Here is a 25,344-nt window from a genome sequence, read left to right as displayed (position 1 = left end):
ATTCTCCGCCTGAAGGTAGCTCTAGCTAGAGGTCATAATCAGATGCCAAAGTTTCAGCCCGATCCAATAAAAGTTATAAATGTTTTTCTGAAAATTTCAATAGGAAAATGGAGCCCACTTTTGCCCGTTTTCGGTTTCTGGTGCCATAGAGCCCCATGTATTCGAAAACACCGTCGGCCGCCATTTTGCCATTGAAATTTTCAGGAAATCACTTATAACTTTTGAATAAGGTATCGGATCGGGCTGAAACTTAGGCATATGGTTGTGACCTCTAGCACTACCTTTGGGCGGAGAATGAGCGTTTGGCGGTGCCTAGTTTATTTTTGCGGTGAAAAAAAACAAAAGAACCTGCAGCTTTTCCAGCTTTTCTATTTTTGATTTTTTTTTTTTTTCGCATGGCATCCGCGAGCAAAGGTGGGTGAGCGTCGTGACGCACAACTAAAACGCGACCTAAAATATTCGTATTGGCAGGCCAGGTGCTTTGCGAAACTACGAGCTAATTTCTGTTTGAAGCAAAATGACGGGAACGAAGCTGGACAAACTTGATGCGATCTGAACGCCCCATTGCCTCGAACCAAAGTGCTCGCAAATTCGTTCCTGTGTAGGTAACATTTCGTTATTAAAACCACGGTTGCAATCACAACGGTCGCGCAGTTTACAAAGCAGGGTTGCCGCTTTTACGGGAACCAATATCTGTATTCGGCATCAATACGCGAAAAGGACAGATCAAGTCATGTCAAGCAACATACAGCGTGTGTCAAATAGCGGCCAGGCTCTTCGAATCGACCATGAAAATCGGTTTCTTAACCCATCGCGCTACAATTTTCTGCAGCGTTGACCACAAGTGGTGCATTTTTTCTATAAAATTTGCTAAGAGAGAAATTACCTGGGGAAAAATAAACAAAGAGAAAGTCTTAACTTTTATGAAAACGTAGCTAAGCCACCAGATTTAAAACCATAGGGCGCCGTTTGGCACGGGAGACAACAGATGGTGCAAGGGGTCGCGTCGCTAACTGGTGCCAACGAAGAAATGCATCACCTGTGGGAAACGCTGCACAAAAGCGTGCCGCGATAGGTTAAGAAAGCGATTTTTGCGCCCGATGTGAAGAGCCTGGCCGATATTTTGAGACACAATGTATTGACCTGAGTTTCTCTCTTTCCCAGAACTGTAGATGAATTGAATCTTTTACCTGACGAGATTGTTGCATGTACGACCGTAGAAAAATTTTGTTGATGCATGTTCTTTGCATTTCTAACGCGCTCGCATGGTTTTTTGTTATATTTCAGTAATGTTGTATTCATGATTTTAAGATATAACGTGTCACTAGCGTCCTTACCTTATTTTTTATGTTCTCCATTGCGCTTATTGCAAGACGCTATCAGTGGCCCCATTGTTGCGTTGTCTATACTAGAGCACTATAGAATCGATTCGCCCAACCAGGGGGCGCTTCGAAATTGCGATGGTAGCGCCACCGCAGTACAACACATGGTCGTGTCGCGTCGGTCGTGTTCGTAGCGTTGCATTGGCGTCGCAGGTGTTTCGAGCGTACAGTGAAGATTTAGAGAAAGATAGAAAGCGTGCGAGAGTTATTTCTCATGGTGAGTCAAGAAACGATAGAGAAGCTTCAATAACACGCATCTTCCACCGAGAAAGCGGTTGATTTCCCCGCCAACGAGTCGGGTCCGCCTCGCAAGTACGGTCGTGTCGCCCGTGCGGCGTCTACGAGATAACTTTACAGGTGAGCGTCCCTTGTTTAAATTTTGCGCTGTAATAACATTGTGCCTTTAAGATTACTAATCACAATAAACCACTGTTCTCGTGAGTCCTGTTAGACGACGTCGGGATACTATTTTTCGGTCGCTGAACCACCGGCAGACTACGTTCTCGCACTAGAGGCTACGAGTAGGATAGCTTTTCGGGCTCGCCCACGTCGAAGAAATATTTACGTGTCGGGGATTATGCGGGCATAGGGTGATAATTCCGGGAAGAGATAAGTCCCCCGCGTACAGTTGAGACTGCACGTCCTCGCTGGGCTGGAGTCGCGGACCGGTGCGAGCATTGTGCCGACGCTCGTAATTTTATTAGCATTGTTGAACACACTTCCTGCATCAGCCTGCCTCAGCAGTAGGGAACTAAAACGCCAGGGCACGACCTGAACAAAGGTTTCGTAGATTTATTACCAGGTTTTTTTGTCCCACTTCACTGAGGCAGTAGGTTGCAGTTACTGGGACCTGCTCCTGCTGATTAATGGTTCTTTTTCTGCGAGTATGAGCAATAATGTGCCGCGAGATTCTGTCAGAAAGAGGGGCAAAACAGTTGAAAACGAAAAGAGGCTAGCCTAGACTAAATCTCCAGCATAAATGTCTGCTATGCATATGACTGCACATAATTTTAGTCGAATTTTCATGACAATGTTCAGTTGGATGGATTCATAAAAAACTTCATTTCTCTTTCAGGTTCAAGTTGTCCAGTCCACATGCAAGATTTCCAGATATTGGCTGGGGGCTTGATTCATACTTTACTGTGTGGGACATTTTAGGAGGAAAATGTTGTGTAGCAAAGGAAACACCAGTGACACATGATAGGTTGTCATCAGTAGAACAACTTTTATTTTCTAGAAACATAATCCATGCATGCCAGTGTTTAATTGCTGCTTCACTGAATAAAGTTTTTCGTGGCATGTTTTCGAGCGTTTCCAGGAATGTACCGTAATTTCCGGGCTATACTTTTAAAAGTTGGAATCTTAGGCTGTGCGGACTATGCAAAATTTTTGTTTTTCAATATCGTTGATTATGACGAGACGACTGATTTGGTGAATGAAAGAGTACGTAAATGATAATTTATGTATAATACCAGCTTCTTTGTGTCTATGAGAGGATATTCGTGACGACTAAGCACCAGGTGCGGACGATGCACCGTATGTGCACAATCTAAGCAAAATCTTTTTACCCCAAATTTGCCCCTGCAGACTCTAGTCTGGAAAATATGGTACAGCAACATAATGCAACGCTTTCAGAAATGTTTTGTTGACAGTGAAAAAGATGTTTATTGAGTTTTATCAAAACCACGAGTAGGTAAACACACAACCTTGTGACAATATAAAAATTCTTCTCATGCTCTTAACACGGTGACATTGGAGCAGACTCGAAGTATGGCCGGCAGGATACTTGTAGATGATGTACACATCTCGAGAAGCAAGGACTGTCCAAGAAATTGTAGGGCCGAGAACCCCGACTACTTGAGGGATCTTGCACGGCAGATCAGCTGTTCATATTCCAGATCTCACGAAAGATGTCTCCCAGTTCGTGAGAAAGCAGTCGTCACCTAAGCTTATCCATCTTTAGCCAAGCTATACTGAATCTTGGGGTACAGACTAAACCAAAACATGTAACTCAAAGACAGAAGTTGCCAATCAACTAACGATACTTTTAACAGGCTAAGAACCGGGCACATATAGAGAATGCAAAATAGATGAGGAAAGGTCACCTGTATCTTCGAGCGAGGGGGTGAAAATTAATTTAAATTAACTAAGAATCTTTCACGAGCAATTACAGGGTTGGTAGGTTCCCTGCAATTAGTCTTTATTAAACACCTCAGCTGGCATCTCGTCTAGTAACTTGTTGCAGGATGAGCCTGAGCGTTGTCCTTGCAGGTGTTCATGAAGTGCACGCTGCAGATCCCCGCTGACGTTGGCGGAATCAAAACTGAACCACCCCCACTGAAAAATAAATCAATAATATAAGATCTCTGGTGTGATGAGTAGAAAATCGACACGAAATAATAGAAACGATTATTGTCTCTAGCAAGTAAAAACATAATCAGGGTTTCTTTTTATTTAAAAAAAAAAGGGGGGGGGCGGGTGGCTGGCTGGTTGAGGCGGTTTGGAGGTGCATTCCTTGTGTGTGTTGTTTGGGAAGGGGGGGGATGCATGTGTGTATTATAGCGTCGTATATTATGGCTATAAACAGCTAAAAAACGGGAACAGCGATTAAGAAACACACACGGCAGAAGAAAGCTGCACTCGCAACCCCCAAAAGCCCCTCCCCTAGCTAGACATATGCTGACAAAGTCAAAAAGGCATGCAGGGCGTCTCTTGTGAACGGCCGAGCTCTAGCACGTCTTCGTTGCTCTTCGCTGCGATGTGGCTGCACGTGAACGCTCGACGGTCGCGAGATAGAAACCTTGTCGAAGGTTGGAAGCTAGTGCTGGAGGAACTAAAGCTTCTCCCTGCCGTTCTCACCCTGCCAGTGATTATAGTTGAAATATCCGTGCCAAAGGGATCCAACATAGCGACCGAAGCCTCGTCAAACACCTCGAGGGAAGCGACAGACGCGCACTAAAAAACAAATATTCCGTCATGCATTTCCAGTCAACTGACTTTCCCGCGTTCGGTAGTCATTCTGTTTCTATTCGGACACCAACTCCATTTAGGTTTTCTCGCGTATTTAGCAAAACTGATCTTCCAACGAACGAGAGACTTACTTTTGTCGGAGCACCGACGTGGTCCAGGCTTGGCGCCGTTCGAGTCTCGCACGGCTTTTCAGGGGAGCGGTAGAATTTTAAGGATTGACTACAACAATATCGGAGGTTGTTGCTGCGATCAACAACGAAACATTTGTGCTAGCCGGGCTTTTATATTGTCTCTATCGCAATGAATGTCATATCCGACCGCCTACGACGGAGAAGCGAGGCGAAAAACAACGAGCCACTCGGGTTCGGGCGTCCCGCCAGGGGCTGGAATGGCGCTGTAGTCGGCGGCGAAACTTGAGCGCTTCGGTCCTATATAGCTCCTACGGAGCAGAGTAACGCAATCCTTTGAACCCCGTGTTTTGCCGACAACATGGCCGACAGAGCGGCTCGGCGCGAGTCGCGTGGTACTCAGGGTTCCAGGAGGCGGCCCGCCCTATGGGAGAATACATGGAGATCGACACAACACGGCTGAATAAAAAATGAAAGGCGAGTTCACACTTTTCAAAACTAGTCTGTCGTGAAGTTAGTAAAGCTCTAAACACTTTATCAAAGTTTTAACAATATCGGATGCTTGTGCAAATTTTGAGAAGGCAATTTCCAAGGCAATGGCGTTTGAAGCAGACAATTTTTGCTCGCAGCGGAGATGGGCTTTTCGGGTTGGCCGGAGCGGGTCACGTGAATGGTGTGACGTCGCCGTGTCGTCTGCTGCATGATGCCGCTCAGGCAATTTAAAAAAAAAGTCAGGTCCTTGCGGGGCACAAAACTTAGCGCAAATTATTCTAAAGTGTTCCATTATTATGTCAAAAATGATTGCGATTCCGTACATTCCCACAATACTGGAGAAACAACGATTTTCTCAGGTTGTCCATGCATTTCTGACCGCAGTTGGAAGCTCCGGGCGTTCGCCGCTAGTCGCCGAGAGGCGGCGTTCTAGATTGCGCTACTCTGCTCCGAAGGAGCTATATAGTGCTCTAGTCTATACATTTTTTGAACTTGTGTCTTTTTTTCTCTTCTTTCTTTCTTTTTTGGTGACTTCCAGTGTACCAGATTTGTTGGTTTACTCTGTTTAGTTATGTTTTTCTTTTCTTGTTGTCCCACCCTGCTTGGGCCTGCAATGGCCTACAGTATGAATAAATAAAATAAAAAAGTGGGACGCTGAGCTTACGTCAGTCCCACTATACCGACGCTACGAACCAAAGCACCTGCACAGCACCAACAACTCCTCCCCTGTTCTTAAACGGTTGCTTGCAGCAAACTACATCGGTTGGCGAGATCTTCGTCTAAACACCGAGGTGAACTCCGAATGACTGGCACACATTAACATAGACGAGCTGGACGAGCTGCTCTCGTCGGTCACTGCCATCGTTACTAGTACAAATCAGTTAGGAAACTACCATAGAGCCTGGTGTTAAACGGTGGCTTCGATCTGCAGCAGGGTTGAAAGTTGGGCTAGTTGGTAGCAGTTTATGATAAAATATAAAGCGCGCAAAAAACAAGGACGAAAAAGAGAGGACAGACAGACGAGCGCTTACTCGCAACTGAAGTTTTATCAAAACTTGGGAAAACACGAGGATAGCCCCTTTCACCCGCTGCACATGCGTTATTCAATTACCCTCTCCCCCGCCCTTACCGGTTCTAATCTGCAAAACGAAGGAGCCCCTTTTGTTCACCCCCCCCCCCCTTTTTAAAGATTGCGTTGCACTGTGGCAGATAAGAGTGCTTCCTCAGCATTTGTCAAAGCAAGTGATGGGTGATTTATGCAGCCATCACCGAAAGGTTTGATAATAAGAGCCCTCTAAAACCTCCCTCACTCTCTGCTTCTTAAATCGTCCTAAAATATTACTGTTTTTAAAAACAGGAGCACATTCACATCTGCTGCAGTTAACTGCTAAATGACCAGACGGAGTATTACGGAGAGAGTTGCAGTTCTCCCTCAGTCTATCATCAATACAACGTCTAGTCTGGCCGACATAGGCCTTACCACAAGACAGCGGAATGCAGTACACGACTCCGACTTGTGGTAAGGCCTATGCTGGCCGGACTGGACGTTTTATTTAGTGATAGACTGAGGGAGGCACTGCAACTCTCTCCGTAACACTCCTCTTGGCCACTTAGGAGTCCACTGCAGCAGGTGTGAATGTGCTCCTGTTTTTAAAAACACTAATATTTTGGGACGATTTGAGAGGCAGAGAGCGAGGGAGGTTTTAGAGGCTTTTATCATCAAAACTTTGGATGATGGCTGCAGATGACACCCGTCACTTGCTTTGACAGATGCTGAGGAATCATTCTTATCTGCGAAAGTGCCACGCGCAAGTTAAGGGGGGGGGGGGGGGGGTGGTAACAAAAGGGGTTCCTTCGTTTTGTGGATTAGGACCGGTAAAGGGGGCGGGGGGTTATTGAATGAGGCATGTGCAGCTAGGGAAATGAACTATCTTCGTGTCTTCCCAAGTTTTAATAAAACTTCAGTTGCGAGTAAGCGCTCGTCTGTCTTACGCACTTTATATTTTATCATGAGCTTCGATACGTACTCGATAACCTAACTAATGGCAATCGCAACGACGCCATTTCTCCCGCAGCGGCCACTTTGGAAAGTGCACATGTGCACGTAACTGCTGAGGTCCAGCCGCGCAAGGGCCGGTGGCGCCATCTCGCAAAGCCATTTCGCAGTAGCAATATAAATGAACTTTCATACTTTGACTAGTCACTGAAGGGTGGCGCTGTCATCGTATTTAGTTTTGTCTCAGTGGTGGTGAGCGGTCCCGGTTTCAAGGGTGAGTTTCCCCAAGAAGTGTTTTAGTAGCGTTGCTCACTCCTCAGGTGCCGGTAGCCATGTTCGCTATCGTTTCAAACTGAAGCGGAAATACAATCTTGGGATAATTTTTGAAAACAATATTGACCTGATCTAGATTGCTTGTTTCTCAAAAATTAAAATACTGTTTATCAAAATGCTATTACGGCACGGAGAGACAATTTTACAACCAACATTGCACACGTGTGCAATGTTGGTTGGAGAGACGGTTGACGTACGTCAACAGTCTCTCCAATGAATGAAATCCGAGAAACTGTGCTTAGTTTTGTGAGCACCGGGGGAGAGGTAGATCAGCGTTACCATCCCAAAATTGCGTATAGCAACGTAAATATTGCACTAAGGAATTTGTATTAAAAACATCTAAAAGAAAATATGAAATCAAACCAAAAACTTTTTTTTTTTACTTCAGTGTCTCTTGAAAGTGAAAGGGAGTAGAAGGAAAGTTGATATTTTCTGACTTTACAGCGGCCCACGCAGAAAGGACCCTAATGGTACTGAGCATCTACAGCAGCACTTCTATGGAGGTTGTGAAGAGGGAAGTGCCAGGCGGCCTCTTTTGGCTCCAACTACAGTTCGCCGTTGACCGAGACCTCACGAGGAGCCTGGTGAGACGGGCCGAACGAGCTGGCTACCGAGCACTGGTGGTCACCGCGGATTGTCCCGTGTTTGGAAAGCAAGTCGGCCTAATAAAGAGGCCTTACCGTCTGCCGGACGGAAACAGGTGCGTCGAACCTGAGGAACTTTATAAATTATTTGTATTCATTTTTTACTCATCGGTAGAGTGAATGCTCGCGCTGCGGAACACACGGATTCTGGGATTTATCTGTACCTCTGCCTTCTTCAATCTGAATGATCATCGTACCAGGCTATTGTACTGCAGTGGGCAAATTTCTCCCCTCCAGCGAAGAGACCAGGCGCCTATTGCTGCTGATTAACTTCCCACTCTCCAAACAACACACACTACACAATTACACTGTTACTCATTGGTATCATCTATTATTCGAATAATAAGTTGCATGGAGTCACATACTTCTCTATTCCTTAAACAATCACTAACTTCCATTGAATAATGAAGAAATAATGTGACGTAACGAACATCAAGACGATTTGAATATTCGAGGTAGAGACCTGAAATTGAGAAAAGAAGGCAAGGCCATGTTCATCGGCAATAGATAACGTTCGAAGGTTAAACAAATTGAGTATATTTCACAGTATGCATCGCAAGGGGCACTTAAAGTTATTTATGGGTTTTAAGTCACTTCCAGCCAATTGGAAAATCTTTTAAAAAAAGATTTATTGTCAGAGCGTAAGGCATTTTTTTTTAGAAGGGAGTCATAAAGAGGGCATTAGGTGTATATATGGTACAAAAGTCTGAGGGGATTGAGGGACTATTATCCCTTATCTTTGCATAGGGTATAGTTGGCGCTGCAATGTAGAATGTCGTGTTAAAGGCGCGCTTGTATTTTGGAATAAGGCATTTAACCTTGTGAATTTGTATTAATTAAGAGTGCCCTAAACATAGAATATTTCAGGATATACGGATGCCCAGACGGTTATGAATTTGTGGCGGTGCGTTTGTGAATGACCAACAGAGCCTACGAAGACACCCGTCTCTGAAGTGTCTGCATGCTTCAAAAAGGTAGAGAAGGACGATGGCGGGCCCGAGCAGGAGGCAGCGCTGCGCGAGGATACAGAAGAACGACCGGCCTGACGGAAAAGTGTCCACACTGCGAGTTCCTGCTGACTGGCCCATGCCCAAGCTCTGGCTCCTTTCAGAGTAAAATATTTTAGTTAGCTTTCCCGACTCTGTTGGTCCATACCCGACGCGCTCACGAGAGCAGTCGGAAACGCCATAAATTCATCACCCTTAAATTGCGTGTTGTGGTTTTTAGGGGGGGCGGGGTGACTTTCTGGCCACGGAGCGTAAGAAACTAACCTGGAATGTTTAACATGCAGCGGCGTGTACATGGCGCTATACAATACCCACCTATAGCTAGTATAGTTAATAAACTCTGCTTAAAATATCGGCTTCGATTCCCCAATGTTCTTTTGGGCGCCGCCAGTTTGGTGCGTAGTACAGGGCAAGCGCACTTGGTTATAGTAACAGTTCGAAAATGCAACTTTTTTAGTTTTAGATAGAGTGTTAGAAAGCTCGATCACGGACTGCTTTAATATTTTTGGAGGAAGAAATTTCAGTTTGTGTGATGCCACATAAAGCTTCAGAAAACTGGTAACAAGCACCAAGTCGGTTAAAATTTCGCTCTCAAGAGCATATCTTATATGGTGGCTATATGTACTCGCTCCTGGAATTTGGCCAGATTAAAACTAGAGACTGTTAGAATAGGGCATCCAAGCGGTCTCGCAACCAGTTTGGGGTGCTGCACTGCGGGTACCAAAAACGTCTGCGGACGCCCAGTGCGTCACCATAAGATTCTTAGAGGACCAAGAATCTTGAGGCCTATTCTGAAAGTCTCTATTGAGACCAAGGTGACTGGTTTCTGGAGCTCCTGGTCCAGGTCTAACGAGCTGCGGTGCGCTACTAGTACATATACACGGTAGCTGGAACGCGTTGCCGGCAGCTGTGTTCAGCGTTCTATTCGCCCATGAATCGAAAGTGCTCCTAAAGTGGTAACAAATGGCGTCACTGCCGCCGGAGAGCCACGCTGTCGGATCGGATGTCTCGGTTCAGGCTGTTAGGCGTAGAGGTCCTGGCAAAAAAGCAATAGCCAACGAGAGTGCCGCTGCCGTCATGGTGTACCAAATCCTGGCTGAATAAGCTTCTGTGGACTGTCAAGCTGCAGATCAACCCGCAGTAGAACAGGTGTATGCTATATATACCACCGCCGCTGTGACATCGCCAGGACCGAGGACGGTGAAAACATGACAGTTCTGTGACGTCATCAGGCGGAAATCGGACTACCACTTTTTTAGACGCGGTAAACACACCTGTCAGTGACGCGCTCCAGGAATAATACAAGGACACAGACGACAGGAGGCCGGAGTGAGGTTAATATCTACATGTTTGGAAACAGAACGCTATGCCATATATGCTAGCATACTGTTTACGAAAAATGACAGCGGCTTCATCGCTCCAAAAGTCAGTCACTGATAGTGCCCAGCTTCCAGACTCGTGCAGCTTGTTTGTAATCAGTTTTCTGAGATTCCGTGCTAGGAAAATATAGTGCACTTTGTCGACCCATGAACTTGCGCTGGTGGTGGCGTCTGTCGTCCAGAAGACTTGTTATTCGCTGAATCACGGCGTGGTTTTTTATAGAGGTGATTAGCTTCTGCGTGGGAGGTTGTCACGTTCCCCCCCCCCTCCCCTCCCCCTTCTGACATGTTTGAACGAGCTGACTTACCACATGGTCCATACAGGTAGCGGGTAGAACGGCTAATACTCAAGGTCATAATCTTGTCTCTATGCAACGAGGATTTTCTGGCATAAGCAAAATTAAGGTCTTTTCAGAGTAATTTTAAGGACGAACAAGGAGGTGCAGTTGGCCACGATTGTATTTGATAAATATGTTTTTTTTTTTGTCTCAACGTGTGTTAAATGTTTGGCATTTAGTCGACCCGAGTATGTTTTGTCCGTACACACTTTTATATGCAGAAAAGAAAGGACTTATTCACGTTGTGTACGGTATCTATTTTGATAGAAGATTTTCCTACCCTGAATACACACTAAATAAACCCTCACTACAAAGCTTGTGAAAAAAAAATGAAAAAAAATAAATAGGCTGGGCACGACGTCCTTTTTTTTAGTAGTTCATGGGTACTTGAATTGCCATTTGGTGTCATCAATGCAGCTTAATTGTCCGACTCGTCTGTTTAGAGGTTCATGCATATTTTACCCTTCTATTCAATCTAAACCATCACCACTGGTAGGAATGGAGATTTGCTTATATACCGGATGACTCGTTTTGATGTATTTGTAGAGTATTATTTTTAAAAAAGGGGAGCATATACCCAAGTAGCACAACACGCCGGGTTGGGGATGGGGCGGTATTGGCCTGCCGGGATAGCTATACCGGCCAGTACCGGAAACGCCCCAAGGGGCGACATCGGCCGGGCCCAATGCCGGAATCCGGCCGGTACCGGGACCTTATTGGGAAACCGGGATGCCGGGAATACGGGATGTTCCCAGCGAGCTCCCGACACAGATCCCCGGCATGGAACCGGTGGTACGGTAGGAAACCATCAGTGTGCCAGCGTGATTCCGGGTCAGAGCCAGTCCAATTGCGGATTAGTCCCAGCGTAAAAACAGATCAGTGCCAGCGTAATTGCGGGTCAGTGCCTGCGAAATTGCGGATCAGCACCAGCGTATGCGTCATTCAGTGTACCCAGCATAGAACCAGCAGAATGCTAGCTGTGTCAGGCTTTAAAGCCCAGGAATGACATCCTACTGCATTTTTGAACAGCCAACTTCTCAGTAGATCAAATTGACTTAAACGTGGAAATGCTAAATTTCTCAGTCCAAACCATTTTAATGGTTTTCATATCTTTTATAGGTGCTGACCGTTTTTAACATGTTTTTCGGACTTGAACTGAAAAAAGCCGGTTTAGTTTTTGTGCAATTTTAAGAAACACTTCTGTGTGAACAATTGACTTTCCCCACTCCATGTATACAGTATACTCATGGCAATTACTGTATACTCGTTGAGACGACATGTCCCATTCATCTGTCGCCCAGATGCATATTGTGGGTAGTACAAGAAGGGAACATACAAAATGTTTTTTACCGTGACATTCTTTATTGTGACTCGTGCATCCATAGCAGCTAGCTCCTCAGCCAGAGTGTCCCTCATCGTCAAAGGCGGTTGGAACCACCAGTGGAGTGTCCGTCTTTTAGCTCTATTGCCCTTGCCCGCCTCCCTGGCCGTCAGCCACTTCTGCACCGCGTCCACGCTGCACGAGTGCGACTTTGTATGGCACCTGTAAAGAGAATTGTCAGATCACACAGATTAGTTGAGGAATAGGGGAAGCCAATATCTTGCATATTAGCTACACACAAGGTGCTGTTCAAACACTGCGGTTTGCAAGCGTTTCCTTTGTGTAAATATGGGTCCCTCACCTAGCCTGCAATTCAAAGGTGACAGAAAGAGAGCACCACAGAGGTGGAGATTGTGGGTTTGGCTACCACGCTAAGGTGCAGATTCTACGGAGGCATATGGCTATTTCACGCAACATCCTCAATCTGAAATGGGGGGCGAGACAGGGTGGGGTGCAGAGATGAGTGGCTAAAAAAAGAGCAAAACTTCCCCATCTAACACTCTACAGACCAAGACCTCTAAATGGTCGTCATTAGATTTTCAACCTGGAAACTAACAGGATAACAAAACAAGACCAACAAAAACCTTTTTTCACAGTTCCTTCAAAACGCTGCTTTTCAGTATGAAGGTTCCGAGAATGCTAACACAGGAGATATTCATAATAAAGAATGCAAATCAAATAAAAAAAACAAAACGACAGGAACTGACGACTCCAATTTTGCATATTGCAAGACTTAACGGGAAACTGAAGCTGTTCTGTATTTGAGGAAGAACACCAAAATCGTCTTGATATGGCCTCCAGGATCACGAATATCGAGTTTATTTTTTCAATCTGGTGCATGGAGAAGCAGAAATTAATTTCTAAAGTACAGCTGAAGCCCCTCCTTCCCGGGGCGTGACGTCATGCTGGGAGTTTTTGGAAAATTGAATTTGTAAAAAGGTCAGAAATAAGTTTGTAAAATTTATTTCTGACCTTTTTCTTGAATTTGAAAAAAGGTCAGAAATAGACGCCACAACTGGCGTCAGTGTGGAAAAATACAACTAGCAAGCTTGCAATTGCACGCGCCGCCCACACGAGCGACACGTGCTTGGCGCCCCAAAGATCCTAGTACGACGTCACGACTGCTCTGAGGTTTTTCGTGTTTTCTCGCGTCTAGTTACACCTTCGGGGAAAACGAAAGCGATATTCAGATTTACAGGACAAAAATACGCCAGAGGTCACCTATAACTCGTTTTTTTGTCCAGACGTGTTTCAGTTTCCCTTTAATTGTCAACATATTTCAAAGATTGTGCTTGTCTATTGAGCTCCAATGGAGATACCATCAATTTAATAGCTAGTAAAGATATGCATTACCGATGACCACCTTACACATCATGGCGTCCTTGAACCTTGACTTTCCTTGTTAGCCCAGAAGGCCGGAGAACTGCTCCTGGACTTGCTTTGAGAACAGGCGTCCCACCATCTCTCGCACCACCGTCTGCAGGTTCTTGCTGTCTCCTAGAGACACGAGCTGCCCCTCCTAGAAAGACAAAATGTGTTCTCAATATGTCAATAAAGTTATTTATATGCAGATACAATGGTATGAACATGTCTCAAGTAAGAGAATGTGAATGCCCAGGTAAATGCAGCAAGCCACACTATATATGCATCAAAATTTTACAATATTTACTAGAGAGAATAAAAAGTATTAGAATATATGGCAACTCTACTCGTCTTAGACGAAACCAGAAAGATTAAAATATTTCCCTCCATACTCTGCTAAATCTCAATAGTCAGTCAAATTCGTTGCAACGTTCAAATTGTGCAAACGTTTTGATGGATCCTCTTTGCCCATCAGCATCCACTCAGTAATTTTAATAATGTATGTGGTTCTCAAAACAGTGCATTCAAGACCCTGCGCATCTTGACTTTGTTAAAGCTTAGTCTAGCTGCCGGTTAGTCACCCTGCAAATTTATCACCTATTTTATGATTTTACGAAGACTGGAATTGAAAAAGGCATAAAAAGGCAGGAATTTACCAAAACCGTCATCATAGTTGCAAAAAATGGCAACAGCAGCACAGTATGAGTAGTTACCTTTCCATATTTTTGTTTAGTGCTGACTCAGTGGTGGCCCTGTAGGCCAATGAACCAACTTACTCAGCTCAAGCTCGCCTCGTGTAATAATCGCTTGTGCGACTACCGTATGCTATGCCTGGAGACACAGCTACGCATGCACTCACACCCCCTGAATAAAGTAGCGGATGCAATGACAGTTACTCTTTCCCCTTGGAAAATTTGATTTCCTCTCATAGGGTGACCTTCGGTTAGGACTGGTTAACATCTCATTTTGAAATGCACTACTAATGTAAAGTAAAGATGGAATTAAGATTTACCTGGCAACCCCTTACAAATTTGTTTGGGCATACGCATATGGTGGGCACGCTCAAAAGCGATTTTAGATCAGGCTAAAAGTTATTTTCAAGCATGTACCTTTACTTCTGTAGCAGATGCCGAAGGCGCAAATGAATTTATCGCCCTAAATATTTAGATCTCTTGACTATAGCCTCAAGTGAGAACAGGAACAAAACCAAAAGAAGCCCATAATATACTACAGCATCTCGATCCTTCTGTCAAGCAAGCATTAAACACAAAAAGCACGCAGGCAGGTTTGTGCGTGCTCCACACACATACTCACGGCGAGAGTTGTTGCAGGTGCGGAATTTAACTTCTAAGGATAAAACGGGCAGAAGTGTCGTAGCAAATCAGCATGATTTATGATTATTTGCAGGCCGACATATTGTAAGCACCCAAAGGCAAATGTATTGGGCGATTTTACTTCCCCCGTTGTGAAATGTTTTACTTAAAAATATTTCAAGAAGCGGCAGTTGAAAAAGACTTAAAATGCCGTTCAATGAGGATGCACATGAAGGCCTCTTGTCTACACGACTTTCGGGCGGAAAGAACTGTTCAAAAATGTAAAGATGCACAAATATTTAATTTTTTGGTGGCCACCGTCCATCATTTCTCCCTTCAGTAGCCTCTATGAAACGCAGTTTAACAATTGCAAAAACTTTACGCAGGCTACTAAAGCTGACTTGCAAAACGTGCAACTGGCGTTGCGTCACCTTGACACAATTCTATCGCAGGGTTCAGTTCTATCGCAGGGTTCAGTTTAAGGGTACCCCTTACAATAAATAGCCTTCCGATGTGCATTGGCTGTGCATGCACTCTGCTGTTATAAATAACAGAAGGCCCGTAATGAAGGGACGGCAACGTACTCATTTTTAATTTGCCACTGACTGTGTTTAAAACATAGTTTGGGTGGGCATCCATTTGAAATATTACGGTAAAAGGCTTCAGTCCACATTCCAACCCCATTTGCATAAAATTTCAGATAACCGAAGTTAAACCACAAAGTAAGAATCGCAGCCTTATACCCAACAATATTGTGAAAAAGAGCACACATAAATACCGGCAGTGTCCTGTTGGTGAAGTTCTTCAGCTGCGCTTCTGCAGCACTAAGCTGTTCCATGTTGCGGAGAGGCATCAGGAACAACTCGGGTAGTTCAGGCCTGGCCAGTTCCTGGGGCGTCACCTGTTCCCCAGGCCTCGCCTGGCCAGTTCCTGGGGCGTCACCTGTTCCCCAGGCCTCGCCTGCTCTCCCTGGTGCTTGAAAGACACCACGTGCCCGAGCACCTGCCCAACAGACTTGCAGTTCCCTGTTCTGCTGCTGTAGGTGCCCATTCTGGATGTGCAGGTCTATCACGGCCTAAGCAGCTGAGCGTCGAAGGCTGCAAGATAACCAAGGCATAAGAAAGCATTATCCATTTTGCTTATCAACATTATGCACTGATGATGCGAAGAAACTTTTTCAGAAACTTGGGTTTCGGGAAGTTTCAGAAGAACGCTTGAACCTTCAGGTGTTTCGGATGGTTTGGGTAGCTTTGGAACGGTTGCCAGACACAGTGAGTGTTTCAAATTTTTGTAAAAATTTAAGAGACATTATAATTTGTATGCAATATTCATAAATGTAATAAAAAAAATGTGTTAATCAAATAAACTTTCTGAAAAGGAGACACGGCCCCAATTTTCAGAACGTCACAGTTTTGGCTTGTATGGTCAAAATGAATGCTCCCACAAAGTTTTATGATGTTTCTTGACAATCAAAGGAAATAAAAATACCGATTCGTCGGCGACGCACGCGAGACGCGCTGCGCTTGGCTGCGATAAGCACCAGTTTAAAAATCTGATATATAGGTCCGTGCCTATTAGGCCTAGCTTGGTGCCTGTACCCTTGTTGGAACTGCCATTTTCTGGGCTTTCAGGACGGCCTTTTTTTTAACTATCAACCGTCTAAGAATGGGAGAGAATCCCGTTAAGAACACTTGCCCTGGTATAGAAAACGAAATTGGCTGCAAGCGGCTGCTCTGTGGTCACATGATACCTCGCGCCTAGGCATATGACGCTTTAGAATGAATTGGCACTTCCAAGTAAAGCACAGGTCATCAATTGCACCCCTTGTTAAATAGCAGAAGTTCCCAAAGCAACTTTGTTTTCTATCGTTTAACTTGCAGCATACAGTGTGTAACAGATGATCCACCTTTCTTCGGTTCTGGTAGCAGACGACGCAGCGGCGTCTTGTTTCCCGCAGCAAATGACACTCTAGGGCAGACAAACCCTCCCTCTTTACTCACGTTAGCAGGCGACGGGTCTGTTAAAGAAAGGTCAGCTCCCTCAGTACAAGCCTGCCGAGATCTCAATCTCACAAAACACCAAAATCGGGCCATTGGTACAACATTTCAAGGTACAAACAGAAGCTGCACAGCACGGCGCCGAAGCGAACTTGCTGCACCTAAAAACAACACTCTAAGCTGTCCGTCGAACCTCTCCAGAGTAGGACAGCACCACGGCCGTTCTTGGCAGCATGCAATGCTTTCCCACAGCATTACGAGAAAGTTTTGTGACCAGTAGCGTATTGAAGAACTCGGTCACTACTGTAATTGTGCATGTGTCACTACGAAGATTATGGAGCTAACTAAATTGAGCAACTGCCGCAAGCTAATCTGGTCAAGCATGCTAACAGAGGGCAGATCAAAAACGTGTGCTAGCACATTATCAGGACTTTAGATGAAAAGGAACAGTACAAAATAATACTTACTGTATTTCTGCAAACTTGATGCTCTGAACGAAGGCCAGTCAGAGTCTGGTGCTTGGCCCGGTCGCACACGAGACAAGATGTCCGCCCAGGCATTTTGCTTGGCCACCCGCCGTTGTTTCATACTCAAGTCGAACCACAACAGAGGGACGGACGCCACCGTTATTTCGTCAGTCTCTTCGATGAACTGTACTCCTCCTCACTAGAATAAAAGGCGTGGTCAGACATGATGTTCATTGAAGTAACTTCACACTGTCAGGTCTTCGCAACCTTTAGCATATATTATAATAACTCCATGGCTATATCCCCATGCACGGCCACATTGAAACACGACGGCGTCGCATTCCGGTATACGCCAAGTAATAAAAGTAGCAGTAAAAGAGAAAAACGGTGCTCATTTCGCGTAAAGGTCTGTTTACACCATGCTTTGTAGCTTTTTACTTGCAACGGTTTTGTGATACCGCGGTTTCGTGCAATTAGCTTATTTACATCCAGTTTTTCAAGCAATGGCAATGGAATTTCGACTATACTCCATTCATTTTTAAGCTGAGACTAGAAGCTCCGCCTTCAACGCAAGCTTTCTGCCCTTGCTAACACAAGTGCGATCACGCAGGCACGCGCAACCACTGCACTGCAGAAGCCAGCGAGCTCGCACTGAAGGCGGAGATTCTAGTCTCAGCTTAGGGGCGAACGGAGTATACATTCCTTGCATATGACGACATGCTAGGTAAGGGCGGGGCCCTGTGCCACGCCGGTGGTGGACTTCACAACGCGCGGTTGTGCTTACCAAGGTGTAGGATGCCGCTAACTGCCTGGACATACCGTAGAATACCGTGCATCCGCCCATTCCACATTAAGTGCCCATTACCAAATTTGTGAGATCTGAGAAAATACGCACAGTACATTTATATGTAAAATTGACGACCGGACAAGCACCTATCCCCCATTTTTTTGCGATTATTTCCAAAGTTTGAGTGCGCCGCTTGCCCGGTATTTAACGGTACACCGTATTTTCATAGAAGGAACCTAGTTTTGTTTGATGTGAACTCGGAAAAACGAGTCGAGCTTACGATGATGACGGTTAGCCAGTACGTGCGGAATTTTTCAGCATTGGTGCGATTGCGCTACGAGCAGAAAGTTTCAATATACCGCTAAGTTATAATAAAAAAAAAATGTGTCGAAAAAAAAAAAAAAGTTGTTTTGCGTGTCGCAAAATTTGACGAGCGGCTCTAGGAGTCGCCTGTAGAAAAATTGTTACGACTCTGCGAAGTATGGCAAACAATGCAAATTTACCGTCATAATCTAAAACCTGATGCAAGGATAAATAAAATAACGAACAAGCGTCTCGCGGACGGCACAACCCGATGCCCCGCCAGCAGCGTCTCGGCGAGCTAGCATGCCTCCACCAACACGGCGCGGTCGCCCCCGGAGACCGCCTTGATCACCGGACACCGCGCGGTGCCAGCCACCAGTGCTAAATCCCCCCCCCCCCCCCCCCCCCCCCCCACACACACACTCACTCACGGATTAAGCGCGACGATGGGATGACGAGCGAGCGGGACGGTGAGACGACGCTCCTGACGCCCGACTCCTACTTCTATCTTCTCCCCCACTTTTCTCCCCTCACCGTACCCCAAGTCAGTGACAAATGCGCCTAGCGCGCGTACACGATTGACTCTATACCCCCCCCCCCCCCCCCCCCCCTTAATTTCACTTCAACGCTTACAACACACGGAGGCCGCCGCCGAACGATCGCCGCGATCGCCGTCTCGCCGGGCTAGCGGCGCGACATTCGTCCATACTCGGCCGGGAGTCCCGAAGGTGCGCTGGAAACAGCGCGATGCAACGAAACGCAAAGGGCATCTACACTACGAACGAGCAGAAGCCGATGCAAAAACGTGCGCGAACGTAAACAGAGAAGTGCCGCCGTTCGCCACTACGAAATAATACGCGGTCGCATCCCTTTCCTGCGGCTCGTACTTTCTCTTACTTGACGGCTACTCCGTCTTGCGGGACATCACGACGAAACGATCGTCGGGATACGGCGAAAGGCCGTCAACACCGTCGAGTCAACCACCAGCAAGCGTTGTTGAGCGGAAGTTGGTTCACTAGGCCTACATACGACGAAACCGACAGAACACGAACATCAAAATCAAAACACAGGCGGTAACTTCGAGCGACTTCTGCCCCGCATAGATTTATATGCAGCGCTTTCACTCGCCACCACGGTCACATACAATTTTTCAACCCTGGAGCCACCGTACCTGAACCATGCCGCGAACCAGGCCAACGTCCCGCTCGCCATTTGTGTTTGCTCACCTTGTCCGGCTTTGGATTGGATGCTGGATCGGCTTTCTAGCAAAGTCTATCAACAGCTGGCTCGATGCTGGATGAGGTCTGTTCTAGTCTAAACACGCAGTCGCAAATATATAATTGTGCTACTGTGCTACCCTATAAAAAACAAAAACAAAAAAAATCGGGGGCACAAAGAAATACACGACGCTTCGACGAAGTGCCCTCTGGGAACTAGTTGGCCACTCAGTTTCGGTTTCTATTGAGCAGCTTCCTTTCATGCTATCACGCAGTGACCGAATGCGCCGCTTAAGTTTTCGATGATCTGACTTTTCACGAACGTACAATACATTCATTCTCGAACGATACAAAACGAAACGAGAAAAGAGTCAAAGTACAGGCTAGCTAGTGGAAGTTTTCGTTTTGTCAACCATTTCGTCGTTTACCCTGAGACCTGTCTGTTTTTTCTCTTACTTCTGCTCTTCAAAAAAAAAAACCCAGTCTCAGGGTAAACGACGAAATGGTTGACAAAACGAAAACTGGGGCAATTTCCTTGCACACAAATTACTGCACACAAATTACTATGGTGTCTTCCTCGTGTCATCATATATCGCCCACTCAAATTTACGCTGATAGGAGATTAGGTTTTCGCAAACGCTGAGGTCGGCTACCTACGACGGAGGCTCTAACAAGAGTCTCCTACCCTTCGCTAAGCCTTTTTGGACGAGCTTTTACTGACGCCCAAGATTTGTGTCTGAACGGTGTGTCTGAAATTATCTTGGCATACTCAGTCAGGAAGAAAGCAAACACATAAATATTACGGCCATTACCAACCGTCAAATGCGCTTTGAATAATTTCGTTCCTTTGGCACACCGCATAGAGGTTCACGCCCGTCCGACGCACTTCCGGCGAACGGTGCGACATTCTTCACACAATTGCTCGACTTTTGCTTTCTTAAAACGGTTTGTGTGGGGGAACGTGCCTATATGATTGCAGAAAAAATTTATGTGCATACGCGATGTTGAATATTAGCGGAATGCAAGCGGGTAGGGACTTAGCTTCGTGCAGTGCTGCGGGTCAGTACAGATAAGAGATAAGATGTGTGTTCAAATTGAGCTTTTCAATGGCGCCTCCAAGTTTTACCTCGCGTACTCAGGCGTATTAAGAAAAACAGTAGTTGCAAAAAATATTATTTCGTCTATGGACGCATAAAACAAACAAACTTCCTGACCAGCTGTAAAGGTGCGAGCTCGATGTATGCAAACTTATTGGTCGTTACAGCTTGTTGACTCGTACACAAGCAAGATACCCGAGCTACGCAGCGTCGAGATTCCCAGTACTGGCTCGTTCACATATATCTCGAAACGCAAACAGAAAGGCTCGATAGAGTATAAAAATACAACAAGCATGTGTGAAGGCAAGCTATACGTCTCGGGCTTGTGCTATAGATTCCTGGCCATTTAGGTTAGTTTAGAGACCAAAAATGATGCTCTCGAGACCAAAAAACGTGAGATCACGGCCGTTAATAGTCCACGCTGCCGATCGAAACCGTAACCATGCCACTCTCCTCCCTGGCCAACTAGTTCCCAAAGAGCAACGTGCGCCGTGTTGCACGCAGGGGTTTATGGAAGTAGTGACCCTTTCTGGTTGAATATAGGGTGCACGTGATGTTTCGATTACAATCATGCAGAATGATGTAAAAAACGAATGTGCCGCCCAAGCTGTGTCTTCCTCGGACAGACCGCTTGGACCCGGAGTAGTTCTCCGCGCAGCCTTTTTCGGGAGAGTACGATCTATAGTCACTCGCAACATTTCAGTTTCGTTATCAACGTTGCCGCGGGGAAATGAAGGAGTTTCGCTGTTTTTTTGTTTCGATTGCTGGGTGGGCTCTCTTGCTGTGCTTGCTTTCGCTCCTCTTGTCATGACCGACTGGCCCGAGCATACTGCGGCGCTGACATCGTCTAATAAAACGCAGTAGCAGCGAAATCAGCGACAGCGAAGAAGATACCAGCTTAGCTCCAGCTCGAGTGACGACGAGGCAGCCGTTCTCGGCGAAGTCTTTGCCGACTCATTCGCCTTGCCAGCGAAGAGGCCCAAGATATGGCGTTACGTCGAAGACGTTGTGTACACCTATTCGGATGAAGAGCTAGGTATGTCGTTTGCTAGAATACAATACGACAAATTCCCGTTAGATGGAACTCGCCTGCGAAGATGACGGTCGCTTTACGGCATGCGTGTTTGGTATTGCTTAAAGGGGCGGTGCAACGATATTCAATTGGATTATTTTTCACATTACACGAGCTTACTGGCAGTAGTGGGACTCAAGGATACTCGCACGCAACGCCACTGACCAAGAAACGTCTTCGTTGCGCTGTAATTTCGAGGACAAAACCGAGTGTTTTCATTCAATCTCTCCTTCGCAAAACCTGATGACGTAGCTCGGCGGTAGCAGTACCGCCCAGTGACGATATTTGAATGCGGCTTATAGATTGGACCCGAGCATTGCGTGGGCGCTCGATTGGGGCTCGTGATAATCTATAGATCGAGAAGCATTCGGGTAGTGTCCTGTGTCCAATCGCTGCAAGGACGACAACAACCGAACCATACAAATGTCTAGAACTCAGCGCGTGTCCTGTGCCTTGCCAACCCCAGCGCGAGGCTATGAACAACATTGGCGCCATATAATCGGCTCCCGATCACGTGGCCGCTTGTTCTGGCTGCGAGTTGAGGGGGTGAACTCTGATCGTTTTTCTTAATTTTTTTCTGCGACTTCGATTGCGTGTGTTGAAAAACGAACGGGTATTTCACAGGTCATTAACGTCAGGGATCCGTTTTAAGCGGTATTTGCGCAAAATACAAAAATCGTTGCATCGCCCCTTTAACAGCCCCTTTGCAAAACGTACAGCGCCACGACGGCAGGACATTTTATCAAAGAATGAAGTTCCGATCAGAACTTCATGCTTTCAGCAAAATAGCAATGGGAACCGAAACTGTTAAAAAGCGAGGGCAGACGCTATGAAAGCGGTGGCAGCGCGTGCAACTGGGTGGATCGCTTACCCCCCCTTCACACTGGAAGCGGATCCGCGTTCGCGAAGCGGTTGCGAAAGCGGTTGTATAAAGATCCAGTGCAATTGCACGCGCATTTGATGTCATCGTGTGCGCGTGCAATTGTACTGAATCCTTATACAACCGCGTTCGCAACCGCTTTGCGAACGCGGATCCGCTTCCAGTGTGAATGAGCCCTTACTGAGGCCGACCGCTGAACGACCGCTTGCGCGGAGCGCTCGGCATCTGCCTGGGCAAAGGGCTGGATCGCGCATCCCCGCTTGGTCGCTGCAGCTGCAGCACGAGAGTGAAGCCACCGATCGGCGATTTTGCATGTTGAAAAATCGCGTTTTTGGAGCGTTTCGGAGGCTGGCGGCAACATGCTGAAGACACGTTTTCTACTCGTTCGTAGTCAATCGTCGAAGAAGCTCTTTAAAACCCTGTGTAAGCCCTGAGACTTGCCGTTGAGAACATGTGGAAATTTTTACGGAAGCGCAGTGCCGCAGTAAAAATGCCCAACTTATCGAAAGCAAGTTTCGCCGCCACGATGCAACGCGCAGGTCACGAGTGACCCGCGCGTTGCATCATTGGACTTTTTCCATAATGCAACGTGCGGGACCCTCGTGACGTCACATGTGACGTCAATTGTGATGTCATTATAGGAAACGTCCCATAATGCGATGCGCGGGTCACGAATGAGACTGCACATTGCATTATACGACGTTTCCCATAACTCAACGCGTGGTTACTCCGACGGCGACGTTGGCGTCGCCGACCCGCGCGTTGCATCATGAGACGCTTCCCATAATGCAATGCGCGGGTCACAAATGAGACGGCGCGTTGCATTATGGGACGTTTCCCATAACGCAACGCGCGGTTACGCCGACGGCGATGTTGGCGTCGCTGTTGCCGACCGCGCGTTGCATCATGGGACGCTTCCCATAACGGCGTGTTGCATTATGGGACGTTTCCCATAACGCAACGCGCGGTTACGCCGACGGCGATGTTGGCGTCGCCGTCGCCGACCGCGCGTTGCATCATGGGACGCTTCCCATAATGCAACGCGCACACGCCGTCATTATGGGAAAGGCCCCATAATGCAATGCGCGGGTCACGAGTAAGACCCGCGCGTTGCATTATGGGACGTTTCCCATAATGCAACGCGCGGTTACGCCGACGGTGACTGCGACGGCGATGCCGCTCAAGCCGGAAACGGGCGTCTAAGAGCTGCTCTCTAAAAAATTAATAGACGTAAACCAAATTGAACTTTCATTCCACAGCCATGTTTGATCCCGTCTTTTTTAACAAAACTGAAATAAGCCTTTGTTAACTGGTTTAAGGATGACGCGGCGTTAATACTAGGCCAAGGATAATATTAGGTGTCACCTTTTAGCATATTGAAGACATGTCCAACCTAACGGTCATTTGTAACCATCATATAGTTTCTATATCAGCGAAAAAGCCATGTCGGTTACATATCAAAACTTGCATGGCTCGAATGGCCTGTGAAAGCAGCGAGAAAACGATGTCGGTCAGTCACCGAAAACTCCGTGGCTGAACTGGCCGGTAATTACAGAAAGAAAACGATGTCGGCCAGTCAGCGGAGACTCCACGGCTAGACTGGCCGCTGACTACAGCAAGAAAACGATGTCGGCCAGTCACCGGAAACTCTATGGCTAGAGTGGCCAGTGACTACAGCAAGAAAACGATATCGGCCAGTCACCGGAAACTCCATGGCTAGGCTGGCCGGTGACTACAGCAAGAAAACGATGTCGGCCGGTATCGGGAACTTTCCGGCTGGCGCTGGCCAGTTTAGACAACGAGTCCCCGATATCGGCCGGGATCGGTTTCTTACCGGCTTCCCTGGCCGGGATCCGCCGTACAGCTCCCGGTACTGGCCGACGTAATCCCAGTATCGGCCGACATGATGTGCTACCTGGGATAGTATAGGTTTCTACCTTAGGTTTTGAGTGGAATTCCGATGCGTTTTTGTATTTTGTGGGCTTAGTATTTTTTTTTTGTATGACTGTTCGGCTGATGTTTCAGGAGCACGAGAAAAAACAAAGGGAGTCACAATCCCTAATAGATTTTATATTTGTCAGTGAGATCCTCTCAAGTCACAGATAGGATTTCAAGATTCACCCGGGACTTTCTGATCACAGTAAGGTACACTTCGAACTATCGTTGGGGGCTCCACCTAAGAAAACGGAAAAATCTTCATATATAGAAGTTTTAAGAAAGCTGATGACGATTCAATTATTAATCAACTAGGCTTTTATTACGATGCATTTGAGGACCTTGCTAGGAATCCCTTAATTGGAGTGGACGAGCTGTGGCTTAATTCTAAAAGGAATGTACTAGAGTGCCTTCATAAATTCGTTCCAATGCGCGTGAAGAAGCGGAATCCTAATAGTCCTGGGATTAAAAGGGACACAATACACCTCAAAAGACGTTTAACCAGGTGTAGAACAAAAGCGCGAGGGAAAAGAGATGGGCTCCTACAGGCTGAAATACTGATGCTAAGTACGGGACAAAGCAAAAGTAGAGGGATCGAAATTCTCCTTCTTTAATGATAAGATGCAAACCTTGATAAAATATTCACCTCGGAGGTTTTCGGGACACCTAACATCAAGTAGAAAATGAGTTATTAAGGTGATAGTAAGAAATAGAGTTATTGAAAAAAAATCGCAACTTGTTTTAATGAATATTTTGTCAGTGTTTTTTTACTCATAATTATGCCCTACCGGACATCTACCTGTTGTAACATCTAGCTGTTGTAAATTGATAGAGCACGTAATTTCAGGGCATATGAGAGCGTTT

At 46.3% G+C, this 25,344-nt stretch overlaps 1 protein-coding gene and 1 long non-coding RNA gene across 2 annotated transcripts in view; both read left to right on the top strand.

Annotated features, from left to right (window-relative positions):
* LOC115321051 (hydroxyacid oxidase 1-like) overlaps positions 1-25,344 on the top strand; it is a 127,876-nt gene that overhangs the window by 18,113 nt on the left and 84,419 nt on the right. The window contains exons 3-5 of the mRNA XM_040212270.1: positions 7,746-7,982; positions 22,833-22,859; positions 24,595-24,621. Coding sequence (XP_040068204.1) covers positions 7,746-7,982; positions 22,833-22,859; positions 24,595-24,621 — 291 coding nt within the window. The remainder of the gene's footprint in view (positions 1-7,745; positions 7,983-22,832; positions 22,860-24,594; positions 24,622-25,344) is intronic.
* On the top strand, positions 1,421-2,685 carry LOC120841364. Its single transcript, XR_005715734.3, has 2 exons — positions 1,421-1,739; positions 2,458-2,685. It is a non-coding gene; the product is annotated as an uncharacterized LOC120841364 (long non-coding RNA).

Source organism: Ixodes scapularis, unplaced genomic scaffold (genome assembly GCF_016920785.2).
Source record: "Ixodes scapularis isolate PalLabHiFi unplaced genomic scaffold, ASM1692078v2 PGA_scaffold6__148_contigs__length_123643588, whole genome shotgun sequence".
Classification (NCBI taxonomy): domain Eukaryota; kingdom Metazoa; phylum Arthropoda; class Arachnida; order Ixodida; family Ixodidae; genus Ixodes; species Ixodes scapularis.
Note: the sequence above shows the minus strand (reverse complement) of the source record. Positions and strands in the feature narration are given on the sequence as shown.